Source organism: Chiloscyllium plagiosum, chromosome 8, assembly GCF_004010195.1.
Source record: "Chiloscyllium plagiosum isolate BGI_BamShark_2017 chromosome 8, ASM401019v2, whole genome shotgun sequence".
Classification (NCBI taxonomy): Eukaryota; Metazoa; Chordata; class Chondrichthyes; order Orectolobiformes; family Hemiscylliidae; genus Chiloscyllium; species Chiloscyllium plagiosum.
In genome coordinates, this window is record NC_057717.1 from 105,881,595 (window position 1) to 105,901,202 (window position 19,608).

Here is a 19,608-nt window from a genome sequence, read left to right on the forward strand (position 1 = left end):
ACAGGGCCCTGGTGAGACTGCACCTGGAGTATTGTGTGCAGTTCTGGTCTCCAAATTTGAGAAAAGACATTCTGGCTATTGAGGGAGTGCAGCGTAGGTTCACGAGGTCAATTCCTGGAATGGCAGGATTACCTTACACTGAAAGACTGAAGGGACTGGGCTTGTATACCCTTGAGTTTAGAAGACTGAGAGGGGATCCGATTGAGACATGTAAGATTATGAAAGGATTGGACACTCTGGCAGCAGGAAACATGTTTCCGCTGATGGGTGAGTGCTGAACCAGAGGACACAGCTTAAAAATATGGGGTAGACCATTTAGGACAGAGCTCAGGAGAACCTTCTTCACCCAGAGAGTGGTGGCTGTGTGGAATGCTCTGCCACAGGGGGCAGTGGAGGCCCACTCTCTGGATTCATTTAAAAATGAGTTGGATAGAGCTCTCAAAGATAGTGGAATCAAGGGTTATGGAGATAAGGCAGGAACAGGATACTGATTAGGAATGATCAGCCATGATTATATTGAATGGCGGTGCAGGCTTGAAGGGCTGAATGGCCTACTCCTGCACCTATTGTCTATTGTCTAGAATGTATCACTGGTATCATAATCTATACGATTATATAGAAACTATTAATTAAGTGAAGCTAACATTTCTGTCTTGATAAAGTGAAGATTTGAATGTTTCAGAGCTCACAACAAGGCAGTGTTGAAACCATTGCAATTTAAGTACATCATCAGTTACCCACATTTCTATTATTAGATAATTATAACAGGCATGTACTGGTGAGAGTTGGAATCTGAGGAAAGTATGGCACATATTAGTATTGTAATGAAAGCTCCTTGCAAAATTTGGTATGACAATAATCTGAGTATATCAGCAATTGTCTGTACTTTGCATCTAGAGAGAAATGTTTTTAACTTTCAGGCGTTAAGGAAAGTGGAGCAGTATGTTACACAGCTAGTTTCAGTGAACTATAAGACAGCAAGTATTTTACACCAAAAATAAGAGCCAGATAAGAGGAGCCGTGTGGTAATTCGCAGCAACCTAATATTCAGTGCAGGAATTCAGAAATGCCAAAATAGTTTTTGACACTCGAGAGTCCCTCTGAGTGACTGGGTTCAGATTTCTAAGCACAGCAGTACCTTTGAATATATTGCTGTCATCCCTAACATCCAGTTGCAAGCTGTTATTCTTATGGTGGCTACTGACTCTTCATTAAGGTTGTGTGTGAAATTTATGAACATCTACAGTGTTTACATTTGTATTCTTTCTACTTCAACCCTGCCCCTCCCTACCTGTGACAGAAAGACAAAATAAGCATTTTACTCTCTTTCAGACAGGAAGACAGATGAGGTTTTCCTGAAATAATTAAGATCCAAGAATGTGGGGAGTCCAGAACTAGAGGGCATAAGTTTAGGGTGAGAGGGAAAAGATATAAAAGAGACATAAGGGGCACCCTTTTTCACATTGAGGGTGGTACGTGTCTGGAATGAGCTGCCAGAGGAATTGGTGGAGGCTGGTACAATTGCAACATTTTAAGAGGCATTTGGATCGGTATATGAATAGGAAGGGTTTGGAGGGATATGGGCCGGGTGCTGACAGGTGGGACTGGATTGGGTTGGGATATCTAATCAGCATGGACGGGTTGGACTGAAGGGTTTGTGTCTGTGCTGTACATCTCTATGACTCTAAGTGTGTGGAGTTGAAATAATAAGTAAAAGAAGAAGTTGGCCATGCTAACTTGCCCATAGTGCTAGGTGCATTAGTCAGAGGGAAGTGGGTCTGGGTGGGTTGCTGTTCGGAGGGTTGGTGTGGATTGGTCGGGCTGAAGGGCCTGTTTCCACACTGTAGGGAATCTAATGTAATATCTAATGTAAAGTTGGAGAAGTGAGTGGGACTGAAATTTGATAAATCCTCAGAATCTGGTTACCTTAACCCCAGAATGTAGAAAGCAATTGATACAAATGGTCATCACCCCTCAAACTTCTACTAAGACTGCAAACAGTAAATGTAACCTCACTGTTTTAAGAAAGGAGGGAGAGCGAAAAGGAAGAAATACAGACCTGGAGTCTGACCTCAGTGGTAGAGGAAATGCTCATCCGTTACAAAGGATGTGGCTACTGGATGTTTAGAAAATAATTGTTTCACTGGACAGAGTCCAATTGGATTTACGAAGGGCAGCTCATGTATGACAAACCTGAGAGTTTTTTTTTTGAACAGGTTATTAAATAAAATTGAAGTCCACGAGATTGTGGGAAATATACCAGTATGGATTAAGGATTGGTGAATGGGCAGAAAGGATTGTGTCAGAATTGGTGGGTCGTTATCAGATTGCCAGACTGTGACAGTGGGGTACCACAAGAATCCGTGCTAATGCCCCAGTTGTTCACAATCTAGATCAGTGGTATGTACACAGGGACTGTTTTGGAAGATTTGAGTTTGCAGATAATACAGGGCTTGGTGGGGATGAGAATTGTGAAAAGGATCCAAAAGAGCCTTCAAGAGCATTTGAACAAGCTGAAGGTGTGGGCAAGAGCCTCTGAGATGGAAGAAAATATGATTAATGTGAGGTTGTGTATTATGGCAGATGCAAAATCTGTCTTGTACGGTGAGCAATGGGCAACTGTTGATGTCTAGTGGGACCTGATGTTGCTGTACATGTGTCATGGAAAGTTGCCATGCAGCTGCAGCAAGCAATTTGGAAGGTGGACAGTCAGTTAGCTTTATCATGAGAGGAAAACAAAAAAAATCCAACAAAATTCAATGGTATAGTTCTAAGGAAGGATTGTTTGCCAGCAAGGGAGTGCAGCAGATGTTCACAAGAATACTTTCTGGATAATGGGTCTGTCCTATGGTGAGATTTAGAAGAATCCAAGGCAGTCTCATAGAAACTGAGAAAATACTTAAAGGGACAGACAGAGTGAATGTTTTTGTCTGAGGGGTCTAGAATGAAGGGATACAATCCCAGAATGAAAGGTAAACCATTTCAGACTCCGATGAGGAGGAATCTCTCAGTCCGTGTTGAAACTTTGGAATTCTTGACCAGAGGGTTGAAGAGGCTCAGATGTAATTGATAGATTTCTAGTTGCTGGATTGAGAACATGCCTTTTGGTTTATTCAGTGGGGCTTTGTGGTTGAAAAGGTCCCTTGTCTTTAAATCCTTTCATGTATTGATAGGATTCTTGCTTTCAGATTTCATTGGATGTTAACCCACCCTTTTGGGCCTATTTACTAAGGTGGCTTTCTTCCCTGGCACTACGGAATTGAATAGCTTTTACTATTCTTACTCTGTTTATCTACTCAAGTAATGACTGACCTCTCATTTTCTACTGCATTCCCCTTTCCCCTCTATATCTGTTGTGTCCTAGAATGCTTTGCTTGGGAATCCAGTTTTTCTGCAGAATCTGGTTCGGACCCAGCTGATGCAAAATAAGGAGAACCAGGCATTCCTCAATGTAAGTCTACAACAAGTAGATTATCATGCTAGAGTTTGACTCCATCGTGTTGACAGACAGCACATACTAATCACAGTGATACAACTGCATCATTTTTGTTTTTTGGATGAAGTGGACACAGATCAATTGGTTTATTTGTTGCGATAATTAAAGTTCTAGATGTGAAGGGTGAATATTCCTGTGGTTGGGATTGGGCCCACTGGTCCTGGGGTCTGCAGTGGGTGTGAGTTACCATATTCCATTATGCACTTAAACCCACTCCCCCTTTCACAGGGGAAATGAAATCTTTCCAATGTTGATTCACAGTTGCATGATTTACATATTGTCATTCATAATTTTTAAAAGACGCAATTTATTAGTGTCTTTCACATGGTTCTATTGCATTATAACAAGTGCCTAGCAAATGAATTAATTTGATTTCTGCCTCTCATTTTAATTTTGCTCTGCTTTTATCTGTTCCTCCCTGCACTTGGATCGATTGATCCTGTTTCATGTTGTGGGGCAGTTTATTCACACTCAACAAGGACATCCAGGCTCTGATTCAAAGGTTACCTCAATCATGTAAAACTGATGTTTCATGAAGTGTGGCCTTTCCTACAAGGGACTAGTGGTGTTATTGTACCCACTGCCATGTTTTACACAGACAACCGTCAGGTTCTCTACGTTCTCAATAATTCTGATCCTCTGGAGCTTTGCCCTACTTTGCCATGACTCACTTCAGTTTCCCAACACCAAATTGTTCCATCCCCAATAGAGCAGTGTTGGAACCAGTGCTCGTTAGCACAATGGTGGTGTTTTACAAATTAAACTCCTCTGTCATTTTTCCTTTTGCTTATCCATGCATTTTAATACCTTGTACCCTTGGTCTTTGTTAATATCCACCACACCAGCAGCTTTGTAGAAGTGGAATTCCGTTTTAAAAATGCGGTACAAATCAAAAGAACGGCAGCTGCGGTAACTCCGAAACAAAACCAGAAGTTGCTGGAAAAGCTCAGCAGATGTGGCAGCATCTGTGGAGACAGGTCGGAATTAACGTTTCACGGTTGGGTCACTCAACCCAAAACTTTAATTCTGATCTCTCTGCACAGATGCTGCCACATCTGCTGAGCTTTTCCAGCAACTTCTGGTTTTGTTTCTGTTGTTTAAAAAGTGAGCTGTTAACAGTGAAGCTTCCATCTGGTACAATGAACTGTAAATCAGTAGCTGCTTACATATTGCTCTGATTTCAGTTCACATTCTGAGGATATGGCCTAGTGTCTATATCCAGAGCTAAATCCTTCTCAGTGAACAGACAATGTGAAGGGATTCCCACAGTAATGACCATGTGAACAGCCTAATCAGGGATTTTACTATTAATGTAATTTCAACAGGTGGGGATGTTGGGTGAACAAACCTTTGCTCTCACATAAAGTAAAAGTTTGGAGCAGCAGTTAATATAATGGTCCAAAAAAAAGGAAGACCTTTTGCTGGAGGTGGAAGGGAAGACCGATTTGAGGTTACAAGAAAGGGGTTTGATATGTTAGATGTACGAGGTAAAAACAATGACTGCAGATGCTGGAAACCAGATTCTGGATTAGTGGTGCTGGAAGAGCACAGCAGTTCAGGCAGCATCCAAGGAGCTTCGAAATCGACAAAAGCCCTTCATCAGGATGCTGCCTGAACTGCTGTGCTCTTCCAGCACCACTAATCCAGAATATGTTAGATGTACGTTAGGCCTATTCCTTGGATGGTAAATTGCAGCATGCAGCTATGCAGAGGGACATGGGTGTCCTTGTGCATGAATCACAGAAGGTTGGTCTGCAGGTACAACAGGTAATTAGGAAAGCAAATGGAATGTTGTCCTTCGCTGCTAAAGGGGTTAAGTTTAAAAGCAGGGAGGTTATGTTGCAACTGTACAAGGTGCTGGTGAGGTCACACCTGGAGTACTGTGTGCAGTTTTGGTCTCCTTACTTGAGGAAAGGATGGACTGGCACCAGAGGGGGTGCAGAGGAGGCTCACTCGGTTGATTCCGGAGTTGAGGGGTTTGGTTTATGAGGAGAGACTGAGCAGACTGGGATTGTATTCATTGGAATGAGGGGGGAGCTTATAGAAACCTGAAATTATGAAGGGAATGGATAAGATAGAAGTAGAGAGGATATTTCCACTGGCAGGTGTAACTAGGGCAAAACGGCATAACCTCAAAATTAGGAGGGAGCAAATCTAGGACTGAATTACGGAGGAACTTCTTCACCCGGAGGGTTGTGAAGCTGTGGAATTCCCTGCCCATTGAAGTAGTTGAGGCTTCCTCAGTAAATGTTTTTAGAGCTAAGATAGATAACGTTTCAAACAATGAAGGAATGAAGGGTTATGGTGAGAGTAGGTGGAGCTGAGGCCATGAAAGGATCAGCTGTGATCGTATTGAATGGCAGAGCAGGCTGGGAGGGCCAGGCACTCCACTCCTGCTCTTCGTTCTGAGCTTCTTATGCACGAAATGAGGAGATTGCTGGGTTATATATTTGCATTGTATTCAATAATTAACATAGCAGTGCATTCAGTCTGAATCCCTCGGCCTTCAATATCCTGGTAACCAACATTTAATTGAATAATTCACGTCAAAATATAACTCCAGCATTGTCTGTATGTATTTTCAGAAACCTGGCATTCTGGGTGAATCTCCTCTTGCAACTTTGCAACCAAACCCAGTTGGACTCGGAGCCCCTCCACAGCGGGGAAAGGGACTTCTTGGGGAATCACCCACAGGTATGTATAAATCACATGCAGGAGCCCCTCCCCTTACTCCCATATTGCACTTACAGACCCCTTTCTTAGCTGTTGTCATCTAAATCATGTTCTGGACAAATCCAAAGTGAATGTTTAAATAAACTCTCCCTCCCCTCTCCCCCTCCCCCTCTGTGTCTGAACTGACCAGTTACTTTCTCATTGGCTGCTACTAATGCAGTCTGAAATTGAGATCCTGATTTGGTGAGTTCAATTCAACTAATGTGCTAGTCCAAGGGGCCCAGTGTCTGGTTGTCTGTCTCCAAGTAGTCGCTCTGGTTATTGGAGTTGTTCCAGTGGGGCTCTCCTTGCCTTGCTGAGCAATAACATTGTGTCGTTATCACCTGCAGCAGTGCAGGAAGGGGACCCTCTGCTGCGGCCCTGCCAAGCCAGACTAAGTGCAGCTCTCCAAACAAGAAGCAAGGAGATGTCAGGCCCTGAGGCCATGGGCCAGTCTGAATGGGAGAGAAGATATAGAGGACTTCATCAGCTTCAGAGGATTGGCTGGCAACATAGAGCTTGTGAGCTCATTTCGGGGAAGATAATTTGGCTCAGAGGTTTCCATTCAGCTTGACTTTAATTAACCGATCTTCTCAATGTGAGTATTTGTGCCACTTACAGGACTGAATTCTGAGAGAGCACAAGCACGGATGAAGCTGCCTATGGTGCCAATGGGGACAATGCAATCGCAGCAGTATCTTGGACAAATGCCAGCAGACATGCAGGGAATGCTGGAGAATCCATCCCATTCCCGACAAGTTGTCTCTCCTCCAGTCACTCCAGCTCCTTTGCAAGGAATCCCTACGTCCATCCTGGGCTCTGTGCTCAGTGACCTGAAGAAACAGAGGAAACAAAACATGGTGCAGTTGGAGACTGGCTCAGCCACGTCAGGGGTAAGAAGCTTGAAATGCCTTTGAAGGATTGCAGTGGGTTTTCTGTATCCTTTTGTAGCTAATTGTTTCATTTGTTTATGTGTGTTATTTAAAAATACTTTTGCAAGGTCAGGTGTGAGTGAATCATTGAATCACTACAGCATGGAACAGGTCATTCTCTATAGCTAACCCACCTTAGCTTGCACAGGTCATTCTCTATAGCTAACCCACCTTAGCTTGCACATCCCTGTACACACTGGGCATTGGGAATGGCCAATCCACCCTAACCTGCACATCTTAGGACTGTGGGAGGAAGGCATGGAGAGGCTGTGCAAACTCCACACAGACAGACAGTTGCTGAAGGTGGAATCGACCCTGGATCCCTGGTGCTATCAGGCAGCAGTGGTAACCACTGAGCCACCATGTCACCCTAAAGTCAAGATCGAATAAATATTTTGAGTACTTTTCTTTCAATAAAGCATACAATGCTCAACAGCAATTTCTTGTATTTGTTAAAGATGAGTGTAACAGAAAATGGGGAAATGAAGTGGAAGGGGAGAGTTTGGATTGAGAGTATTGACTGGGATCCCAGCAATTTAAAAGTATGCTCCTTCTTCTGTAATCTCCTTCTGTCCATTTTTCATCGCCTGAAACAACTATGGTCAAGTTCGGTTTGTCTTCCAGTGTTCTGTTCACAGTGCACCATTGGGAACTCTGCTTGATTGGAGCATCAATATTCAAAGTTGCGCATCAACAAGTGAGAGATTGCAAAGGGAGTGTCTGTGCTTCGACAGCACTGATCTCCAGATTGAACATTGCTTACTTGGCAACTTTCACTCTTAATAAAGTTTGAGAAAAGAGTCTTGCTCTGAAATACAATGGGTGGCATTAGACCTTATCAAAAGTTACTTGGACTAATAAATTGAATCATGACAAGACTGAACCTGAGTGAACTTGTCCACCAAGCCACCTACACAACGTCAATTACAGAATTTGTTTCTGGGCAGCAGTGAGCTTCTGTCCGTTTGTATGCTGAAGCCTCTGGTTATGTAGATCACCAGGCTCCCTTTGTCTCATAAGCACAGGCACGAGCTGCTTGAGATCAATGGAGAAATGTTGACTTCTCTAGTAGGCGGATGTAACTGTAACACTATTGGCCTGATGTGGGTGTGTTCCCTCTTCCTGTAAGTGTCTTCTCAATGTTTTCAGCAATAGGCATGGTGTGTGGTGGACAGTTAGCAGGGCTGTATCCATTTAACAGCTCCGGTTAATGTGAAGTAGACTGTGCTGACCAGCTCAGTGGTAATTAGAGAATTTACAACATTCTGGAAGCATCTAAAATGAAGAGTGTCACTCCTCCTGATCTCTTCTATTGGACAGTACAGCACCCTGGTGGGGTCAGATAAAATGCTTCTCTTATTGATGGAGAACAGATTTGTGTGTCAGGCAGTGCATTGAAAGGCGGTTTTGGAGTACCCCATGGAATTGGGACAATGCAGAAAGTTCATGGTGAGAACAGTAAGGGCAGTCTGCCCTGTAAATAATGCACTGCCACATTTTATGTTGCAGCCATCTCTCTTAGGGGAACCACCAAAAGATTTCAGGGTGCCTCAGAATCCATATCTCAATCTGCGAAGTGTCTTCCCTACTAACGTTTCAGGTAAGGAGTGGTCTGGAGCTTGCAGTTGAAGATTAAAGATAAGTGGGTGACATAATCATTGGTACTCTGTGTATTTGTTCACCTGTAGAATGCCAGAATCATTATGAAGTGATGAATTGTATTTATTTTGGGTTTAAACTGCCTTGCCCCCACACTCCCCAGTTCAGCGGGTGATTTCTGACCCCAGTCTTGGCCGATGTTTATCCTCATCGCTGCTGTGCAGCAAGACCGAAAGATCCGAATTGGTGTTTGATCTCCCTCTTGGTCCTCACCTGAGCTCTGCCTCTGAAGGAGGAACGAGGGGAACAAGATGGTGAATTGTCCAGACTCCCTTTTCATGTCCTGACCAATTTCCAGCCTGTTCTTTTCACAGCAGCACCAAGCCTCCCGAGACACTCTGTTGACATTGTACAGAGAAGCTTCACTTCTCCCGCAGAGATGGTAATGGAGCTGCCTGGTGTGAAGAACTGTGGGTTAGAAGAATTCAAACCAAAACAAAATACATATTGAGTAATACTGCTGCCTGTTATCATTGTCACTTCCTGCACTGTTTGTCTTGGGGATTTGAATACCTGGTTAGTATTTACAAACTGTGCATAGAGACAGTGGGAATGACAGTAGTGTGCTTTGTGATGCAGTGTGTATTTACGTATCAAAGAGTTGTGCACTCTGCACATGAGTTTCCTTTCATCATTATTTTTGCAAGTTTGTACTCTGCTTTTTCTGTTTTGATCCTGTTAATAAGAAATAATATGACATTTAATGTGAGGAACTGACTAAAAGACAAGCAGTATTAAAAATAAGTTTCTAAATATATTGAACAGGTATGTGACCTCTGTATGGCGAGCGCACAGTTCTGGGGTCTCGGCTAATAAACTTGGAAAAGCCAACACGTAGTCTACTTGGAGAGCAGTGAGCTGTCTCATGGGGTGGTATCATTCTAGCACTTGTGTGTTTTTTGCTTTCTCGCGCTCTCCATCCCTCTCTTGCACACTACACTCCATCCACCCCCCCAAAAAAACTATGGTAGTTATGTGTTTCAAGGAGAACGAGCAGTTCTTGTTTTACAAAAACAAGAACATAGAGCAGTACAGCATAGGAACAGGCTGCTTATCCCACCATGATGCCATTCTAAACTAGTCCCACCTGCCTGGTTTGTGTATCTCTATTCCCTGTTTACTCATGTCTGTCTAAATGCCTCTTTAACATTGCTATCATATCTGCTTTGACCGCCTCTCCTGGTAACATATTCCAGATGACTACCACCCTCTGTACAAAGCTTGCCTCGTATATCTCTTTTAAACTTTTCCCGTCTCATCTTAAAGCTATGCCACCTATGATTTGGCATTCCACCCTGGGGAAAATCCTCTCTCTACTCTTTCCAGGTTCTCATAATTTAATTTACTTCTGTCAGGTTGCCACTTGGCCCTATGGCAATAATAATTGAAGTTTATACGTGGTGCCTTAAGTATCCATGTCGGAGCTTTTAACACAGTGACAACGCACAGTGTTCTCAGGCTGTGCAGTGTGATTGGTGTTCTCGGACTGTGGAGCGCGATTAATGCTTTTTTTGTCTGACAGGCAATACTAACAACTCAATGTCCTATGGCCATGGTACTGGTCTCCTGGGAAACTACCCCAGCTCTGGCTCCAGAGGTCACCTGGGATCCAGCATCAGTGACTATCCAGAGTCTGGAAGCAGCCAGCTGAGTTATGGGAGTTATGAAAGCTATGATAATTATAGCCACTCTTACAGAGACTATGAGCAGGTACGTTTTGGATATATTGTCTGTGAGCAGATGGGAACTGCTGAATGGGTTCGATCCTATAGATAGCCCTCCTGCCAAATTCCTTTCACCATAACATTGGAAATTAATGGTAGTCTTTGTAGCAGATAAACGCTTGATGCAGTGTCTGCCAGCAATCATTCCTATTCCATGTTGTTTCCTGCAAGACTCCACAGAGGAGTCTGCTTATTTCGTGCTATTTCTAATAAACTGCCTGGAAGGGCATGAGAGGGAGGAAGTGCCGATCTTTAATACAAAGTACATGTACCTGAATAAGAATGAAGCCTAACATAAAAGGTTATAGTCCAGATGCTGGAAAGTGAGATCAGTTTCGATCGTTCGGCACAGACCTGATGGACCAAAGAGCCCCCTCTATGCTGTACCACTCGATTACTCTGAAGGCTAGTTAGATCATATTAGATTGCAAGGCACTGAGTGTAATGGGATTGGGGAAATTGGTCACCTCTATTCTACTAATATTGTAGAAAAGGCCATGTCTTTGCATGAAAATAAAACTGGAATTAACTAACTCATTACCAAAATGTACATCGTCTGAGGGTTTTCTGATGTGTTGGACTATCTCTGACGGTAAACCATTGTCAGTGTCTGCTACTTTCAGTAGATGGAAGTGATTCTGTAGCACTATTTGAATGAAAACAGGCAAGTTCCTGTTAATAATTATCCCTCATATTGTATGGAACAGGTGAACTGCTTATTTTTTCTCTACTGTTTATGAGATCTAACTGCATATTTCCTGGTGCTTGCTGTACAGAGCTGAAACATCCAGGGTTTGACCGGTACTCCTTATTACAGTCCATTAGGTTGTACTGGGTGTTGGTTGGGTAGGGTTGGCTTGAGCACTATCTCTAATCCATGTCCATTACTGACCTTTATAATGGAGACTGAAAGAAGCAGACCGACCCAGACCTCAGCTAAAGATCAGTTGCCTCTGAAAGGACAAGAGAAAACTGACATTACATTTATAAGTTAATATTCTAATTTTATTTCATCAGGAAAGTGAAATGGAGCGCTACCCACTATCACGTAATCCTGGGCTTAGAGGGTACAGTCGTGACAGAAACGAGGTAAATCTTATCAAGGAAATGGAAGATTAGAAGTTGTTGGTGAAGGTAGCTATGTGGTTTGGGACTGTAGGTTCTCTGCATAGGATCCAGCCTCGAGTGCCTTCTTACTCCGTCTCCAGACTCAAGTTCCCTCTCTTCCACAGAGGCTGTAGGTAGGTATCTATTGTTGATCTTAATACACTGGATTTGGGAGGGGCAATATCAGCCGGGGCTCATGCTCATCAGCCCCCTGCCTAAGGAGGGACTGGGCTTCACTTGGAGAATGCTATGAAGGTTAAACAGCTGTCAAGTTCCTTTTGGGAATTTCTTATATAAGGGTGACCAGCAGGTAACTGGAAGGTCATGGCAAAGCAAGACCATAACAAAGAATTGTTTTGATGGTGAAATGAAGGTGCTAATTGAGGTTTGTCCCTGCCTAGGAAAGAGAGATGGAGCGATACTCGATGTCCCGTGATCCTGGCTATGGAGGAATGGGGGGCTATGGCCATGATCAAAGTGAGGTAGGTTTCACAAAAAAAGTACTCGACTGGAATAGCATGTACTGACTGGTCCGTAACAGGCTCTTGGCTGGGAGCTAGGCCTGACCACATTCAGCTACACACCATTCTGGCTGTGAAGTATATACAGTCAGAATGGAACCATTCAGTGGTACTGCCTGTGAGTCTGTCAAACTGCTAGTGTTCCCAGCCTGCACTCAGTTTGCTGATCTCTGCAAACCCACTGTCAACCTCCATTCACTGAGCCAGGAAGAATGAACGGTAGCACAGGGTGATCGCTGTTCACTGGCAACTGCTGTAAAACTGCACCTTTCAGTCCCTCGGCCTGTCTACACTTGGTTTCTGAAATGACCCAAGTCCCAAAGTGAAATCTGTCGCAGGGTGTCCCAGTCTCGAGCTGATTGATGCCTTTTACAGTAGAAGGTTGACAGCACAGATAGAGGCCACTTAGCCCATTGTGTTCACACCAGCGGAACCCTTCAAGAAAAATCTAAACTGACTCAGGGATTTATTTTGTCAGGAAAGGGAGCTGGACCAATACCCACTACTACATGACCCTGGACTTGGAGGATACACAGCTGACAGAGATGAGGTAACAATTTGAATGAAGAACCTTTTTGAGCTATCCACCGAGATGGGAGTTGCTAATTATTAAAACCTCAAGCTTCTACATCTAGCACAGAGCATGTAGAGCTATTCATGAGGTAGCAGAATTCAGACTAGCAGCTGGTTCTCATAGACATATACAAATGTGTTCCAGCCTGCAGTTTGAACTTTGAGTTTGCTTAGCATACAGAGCTAGTGTTTGAGATTCTCCAAATGGTCTTCATTCTCAAGCCAGAGATGGATTTAGGTGAATCAAAGCATTTTGACTCTGGTTTCTCTCTGGAGTCTGTTTGTTGACTCACATTCTGATCATGTTTGGCTGGAGTCAAGTCTGTGGCCAAAATAATTTGCCAGTTATCAACCATTCAGGCTTATGTATAAGTAGCCAACTGGGTGAGGTATGAATTGATGACGTGGGCTGGTAAAATTCAATCTGCTCCCAGTTTCTCAAAGATCAGACGAAAGTGAAGTAAAACTGCACCATCTGATTTTATTGGGTGGTCTCCTGGTCTGGAGTTCTCTTAAGTCTTATTTATTTGGATGTGGTTGTGAATTGATGAACTTGATTTTCCGTGTAGGATTCATGTTCCTTTTTCCTGTTTAAGCGATCAAATCCATGTGGATATAATGATTTGGAACCTGCTGCACCTTCAATGTACTCCAGTTCTCCCACTTCCTATTTCACAAGTGGTGTCCGAGCGGGACTACGACAGAGCTACTCCACCAAGGTATTGCACTCATTATCACAGAGTACACTGTGATATTTATTCATTAACACATGACTGAGGCTCATTTTCAACCAGGGCTACACAGAAGCTTGTTTCAACCTGGACAGATCAGATCTTTTTAATAATCCCTCTTCTTCCAGATTTGGTATTTTTTTTCCTCATTGGTCTGTGCTTCGATGGCTGACTGCAGCCAAGGCTGTACGTTTGGGCTACGTGAGGAGCTATGGTGGTTGTCATGCTCCTGAATGCCCTATTCCTTGCCCTTCATAGAAGTTGTACCTGTGAACACTGACAGAAATGTCAGTGATGGATCTCCACTCCTCAGCTAATGTGTAATGAGATGTGTTTGTGGTACATGAAACCACAACTCAGCAGGTGAAATGAGAGTCTGTCTACTCTTGTTGAAGAGACCTGGTCAAGGCTGGTCCCCGCCGTCCCCTCCTGTTTCTCTGGCACCACACGTTGGGGTAGAATCAATTCCAGCACCAGCCCAAATGTTTTTGAGCTGCTGTAACCATTCTCACATATCTTTGCTTTGTGCTCAATGAGTTACTTGGTAGAGAAGTGACTCTCTGACAAGTATGACAGGCAATTTCACTGACACTGGTATCAAGGAGCAGCTCTTTGGGAATATAAGTCAGATCACCATGAAATCCTCTTCCTCTCCGACTTGGCCACACTTCAGGGGAGCGAGGCCTTTGATTAAAGTCCCTGAAGGACGGCTCAATATGTCCTTGCTATTTTGCTGCAATTGGGTTGGAAGAGCCAGATTTTCAACTGGAAATGACTTTGTGCCATTTCGTACTAACAACTGAACTGACTCACCAGTTGACAAGGGAAATTGCACTTCAGAAAGTTTAAGGCTTCTGTATAACCAACAAGTTCAGATGACATCTGAAATTCGGCTCACCATTAGCTACCTTGTGTGTTGACTGGGCACAATCTGAGTGTTTTCGATTGATGTCACTAACATGTCACCAGCTGACTGGAATCTGACAGCTCACAGGTTCAGCAACACGAACCTGGTCCTGGATTGTGTCAAGGCAGTGGAATAGACCAGGAGATTTGAGGAGTTGCTGCACAATCCTGAATAACAGCTAATCTGGCAAAGGTTTTCCTGTCCACCAATCTAACAGTTATCCCTCTCCCTCCAAGAGGAAGCTGTAATTCTGCCCAAGGGAATGTCTCTTTCTCTGCGGGGACCTCTTTTGCTGCCTGACTACATGCAGGGTCAGTGCATAGTTGCAGGGGTGGGGTTGGGGGGCAATTCAGATATTCATTCTTTTTGTGGACAGAATGAGAGGATCTAACACTGAGAAAGCTAGGAATGTGACTGTGACGTGCTGTGTTGCAGATGAATCCGATGCTGAATTCTGGGGCAGGACTCCTGGGAGCTCGACCTGCTAACTCCCCACCAGGCTGTATGCTGAAGGTAATTGTCTGATAACACTCGCTTTCTGTCTTTCACAGGTTTGTGTTCTGTCTGTGACCATCATGACTGTTCCTCTGGCATTGGGATTAACAGAGCACTGTCCAATAGACTGTATTGTCAGGGTCCTGACCGAATGTCAGAGTCATAGAGAAGTACAGCACGGAAACAGACCCTTCGGTCCAACTTGTCCACGCCGACCAGATATCCCAACCTAATCTAGCCTCATTTGCAAGCACTTGGTCCATATCCCTCCCAACATTTCCTATTCGTTTTGCTTTAATTTGATATGTGGCCTTCCCTTTGCTTGCCCCAGTTTCTATTAGGATTTCAAATCATATGTTCAGTTGATAGTCAATTAAAGGTTGCTTTACAAGGTTTGAACCCATAGGTAGAATTAAAGCCATGTTCTCATGAAATGACAGGTGAAAGTCAGCCAGAAAGTGGGAAGTCACCAGGAATACCTTTCACCAGACACTATTGCGCAGGAGTCGCGCAATGTTGATCATCATGATTTGATCAGGGTGATGGGGATTTTATGGCAAGGTTTTTTTGTTTTCAGGATACAAAGATTCTTAATGACAAGCAAACTACTTAACTTCAGTCATTTGGTCATGGTCCCAACGATGTTAGCTGGCCTTGTATGTGAGAGCTGATCCTGTGCACATGTTCATGAACCAAGAAGCTAATAGCGTTGCAGCATTGAGTGCCATCCCACTTTCTGGCTGTCTTTACTCATGAGAACATGACTGAAATTTTTAATTCCACATATGGATTCAAATCTTGGAAAACAGCCTTTAATTGAAATCTAAGTGAGAGGGGACATTGGTTCACTCACTGACACTGAAAGCAAGTGGGAAAAGCCTCCAGTCATACCCTACAAACTAAACACTGTTCCTTAGGTCTACCAGAATTCTAGAAAAAGCTAGAAAGCCTCTAGATGTAAGTCATTACTGATAGTTATAATTTCTGTTCTTTGGATCCAGTCTTTGTCTCCCAACATCAGAGACCCATTGGATCTCTTCAGAATGGTGTCCTTTTCTTTTGTGCTATTCCACTGAAGCCTGTGTTGGAGTGGCTGAAAGTTTGGGTCGGTTTGGTTGAAAACCAGAATTCAAGTGAATGTGATTTTTTCTCTCTCTCTCTGTTGTAGACACCACTCGCTGGTCACAAGCGAGGTGCGTCTCACCTGATCCCATCGCCTGAGCCCAGCCCAGAGGGAGGCTACATTGGTCAGCACTCCCAAGGCCTGGGTGGCCACTACGCTGACTCTTACCTCAAGAGGAAGAGGATATTTTAACTGGGGACCTGGTGTTGCCATGTAGAACGACATGGTTATTTTTCGCTGAAGGGTGTATATCTTGTACAGATGTTTTTAATCTCTGTGTCAAAACACTTCAGTCTTTGTTTTTAGGAGAAGGGTGAAACTTCTATCTGGGAATTTGGAGGATGCAGAAGGCTGGAACCTGACAAACTGACTGAAACGTGACCCTGTGGCACCTTTGCATGTCAGCCACAAAAATCACCGAATATTCGCTTCAAACTTTAGTTGTCGGGGGAGATGAGTGCATGATAAGGTGGAATTCACCTTATCCACTTTGTCCCTCCAATTTCACTGTTACTGACTGCAGTCTGGGACCAGAAGTGTCAATAGTGGATGCTCTACTGAAGCACACTTTCTTCATAACTCAATGAATATTAGCCTTCAGTCCACTGCAAATTTAAACATGTGTGAAGTTGGCTGCAAATATTCTCCCAATAATAAGCTGCATTTACAGCGGACTCGGCCCTTCCTCAGAGCCACACTCTGAAGATGAGCCCTTGTTTTTGTTGTTCCAGCAAAGTGCGCATTCAGTCCATCAACTTTCAAAGCAGGTATTCTACCTCAAAGGCTGACACCGTGAAGTGTTGTTTCTGTCTGGTGATTCACTTTGCTTTTGTGTCATGTGCTCCAAACATGTACTCAAGTGTTGGAATGAATGCAGTGAGATATTTTCCTTTAGTTTAATCACACTGCACTGTATCCCATACCCTCCATGTTTGAGTTTCATTGTGCAGCCAACTGGTTTGGTTTTCAGTCCTTCTGCATACCTCTCAAATTTGTCGGTTTGTTTTTTAATTGTACTTCCTTAATCTTTCCTTTCATTCTGAGAACAATTTTTGCCTTTGATTTAGAAATGCCAGGTTTTTTTAGATCTGCAATTTTTAGTGAATTATTTGCAGAAAATGGGTTATGTGCTTGTCCCTTTTTTCCTTTATTTTGAAACAAAATTTAAAGTAGTTTGGGTAACTAATTTTGTTCTTCCTGTTTCATTTGGGCATGTGTTTGTTTCTACATTAGTGACAACTTCGTTCTGCAAAATCTTTACACGTTGAATTCCTGATGGCTGTTAACCTGTGGAACCTTTATACCAGCCAAGTTTCCATTAAGCTTAGACAGGGAGCCTGAACCAACAAGTATGGGACCCTAATCATAAAATAAATCAAATGTAGATGTAAGGAATGGTAACAGACATTGTGGACACTAGCTTCTGTCGCAATGCTGTTTGCATTTAAAGCTACAGGAAGTTTTGTAAGTCTCTTCCAGTTGCCTTGCTGTCCATCAACACCTGCACTGTGTTGATGGACTTGTGCTTTCCCAGTAAATATACTTGTTTTGCCTCAATATTTGAAGTGGGCGGAGGAATTTCTCCTTAGCTTTACCACACCTCTGATGCTTGGTTCCTGTATTAGAGACTTGAGCTGAAGGAAGCTGTTCTCCTGGAGCGTTGGTCTAATTTGTACAATTTCAAAGCAAATCCCTGTTTTTTACACTGAAGATTAAAGGGGGAGAGAACAGGGACAGGCTGCAGGAAATAGATGGTGAACACCATCTCTGGGCCTCCATTCTTATTTCTCTGTTCCCCTTCCAGCCACCAGAGGCAGGCAAAGATGACGAAAATGCTTGGAAAGCAGGACATTCTGGGAAAGGTTGGGATATTATATTAGAGAGAGAAAAAAGGACAGGCCCATTTTTTAAAAAATAAATGTCCGGTTAATCTTTACATTCTCAAACTATATCAGAGAAAAACCAACTTGCACTGCGAGGAAATGGAGGTCTGAAGCATCGACAGCCTTAGTCTCAGTTCTGCCCAGTCCTAGTACAATCCTCTGTGCTTTGTCTGTACTCCAATCCTGTTAGAGTGGACTTTGGACAATTATGATGGGCAAGAGGTCTCACATCTGACCAGGTGGATAGCAACTAAAACACAGCCATCATTCCAAGGCATTGTTTTCACCTGCTATGGGGACTGGGGAGTTCATGTCAAATGTGGTTGCATTGACATTGGTGACTCTGGGATTGCCTGTCTGTGAGTGGCCAAATATGGGGGAAATTCCAAACCCAAGCTGAACTGGACCCTGTCTGACCCCCTTCTCCATGTTTCAGGCTGAGAAACCGAATAGTAATGAACAATTTGAGCCTTACTGTCTGCCCTCTTGACAATGGTCAAATGTAGACATGATCTGCTAATTCAGAAGACTGGAGATTGACTGGGTCTCCCAATCTGTGATTAACCTGCTTGGTTCCTCTTAAATAAAAATTGTGAAAGTGACTGGTGTGTGAGCCAGTGTAAGGTTCAATTGGTTAGCCTCAGCTAGGAAGTGAAAGAATCGGTTGGCAGTGACCTCTACTGAAGTGTGTCTGTAAGTGACTGGGTTCAGCTGCACTTATTTTTAGAGGAACACTGCTAACACTGATCATGGGGTACCTGGAGATTTCTGCACATCTAATGGTTATTTCCACGTCTCCTGGCCTGTGTCACTGCAAGCAAGGAAGAGCACAGCACGTGCAGATGGTCTGAAATACTTGCTGGCCATCCATTTACTCTCTCCCACAGTGAGTCCTGTCTTCAGCCTGCACTATCACAGGAACAGACATCGGCTATTCAATCTGTCCACCATGTGCTGGTGAAGGATGGCCTTCATGTTTCTCAGTTATCCACTTGCAGTGCTCTGGAGGCCAGTCACTCAGGCTCATCTGTTCTGTACTTGCCTCGAGTCTCTCTCAGACCAGCTGATTGTGTGGGATGAACGGTGACAGAAAGGGACTGGGAAGACAGGAGTGTCTGGGAAGACAGGAGGGTCTTCATCATTTGGACACAGTTCAGCTGCATTACTGAGTAGGAACTGATTGCAATTTCATGTTTGGAGAGTCCTGTCTACATCTCTATTAAAATTGGAAATTGCTCTTAATTCTGTCTGTCTGTTTTAAACTTTGTTGAAACATTCTGCTTATTCACTGCCATTATCCACTTAGCTGAATTCTTATAGTGTTTGGATTTCCAAGCATTCACAGCAGTAATGGGCCCCTTTAATCTGATGCCATGTTCTGTGGGACTAGAGCAAAAACAGTTTGTCCCTCCAGCCTAAATTGTAAGAGATTAAAGGAAAAAGTGAGTCTCCTCTGGGTGCTCTGGTTTTCTCTTACAGTCCAAAGATGTGCAAATTGGGTGGATTGGCCATGCTGAATTGCCTAGTGTCCAGGATGCGCATGCTAGGTGGATTAACTATGGGAACTGCATGATAATAGGGATGGGAGGGAGCGGGTTTTGGGTGTGGACATCACTAGCTCAGCCAGCATTTAATGTCCAGCTCTCCTTCCACCTTGTCGAACTACTGCGGTCAATATAGAGTGGATACACAGTGCAGTCAGAGAGAGTTGCACAACTTTCCCAGTCACAGTCGAGAAGCAACAC

General features: G+C 43.6%; 1 protein-coding gene across 1 annotated transcript in view; it reads left to right on the forward strand.

Moving 5' to 3' along the window:
• Positions 1-19,105, forward strand: part of LOC122552388 (ribonucleoprotein PTB-binding 1-like) — a 43,366-nt gene extending 24,261 nt beyond the window's left edge. The window contains exons 7-17 of the mRNA XM_043695137.1: positions 3,365-3,451; positions 6,082-6,190; positions 6,830-7,101; positions 8,650-8,740; positions 10,322-10,509; positions 11,541-11,612; positions 12,032-12,112; positions 12,630-12,701; positions 13,321-13,443; positions 14,798-14,875; positions 16,026-19,105. Coding sequence (XP_043551072.1) covers positions 3,365-3,451; positions 6,082-6,190; positions 6,830-7,101; positions 8,650-8,740; positions 10,322-10,509; positions 11,541-11,612; positions 12,032-12,112; positions 12,630-12,701; positions 13,321-13,443; positions 14,798-14,875; positions 16,026-16,172 — 1,320 coding nt within the window. The 3' untranslated portion in view covers positions 16,173-19,105. The remainder of the gene's footprint in view (positions 1-3,364; positions 3,452-6,081; positions 6,191-6,829; positions 7,102-8,649; positions 8,741-10,321; positions 10,510-11,540; positions 11,613-12,031; positions 12,113-12,629; positions 12,702-13,320; positions 13,444-14,797; positions 14,876-16,025) is intronic.
• Positions 19,106-19,608: the final 503 nt, after the last annotated feature.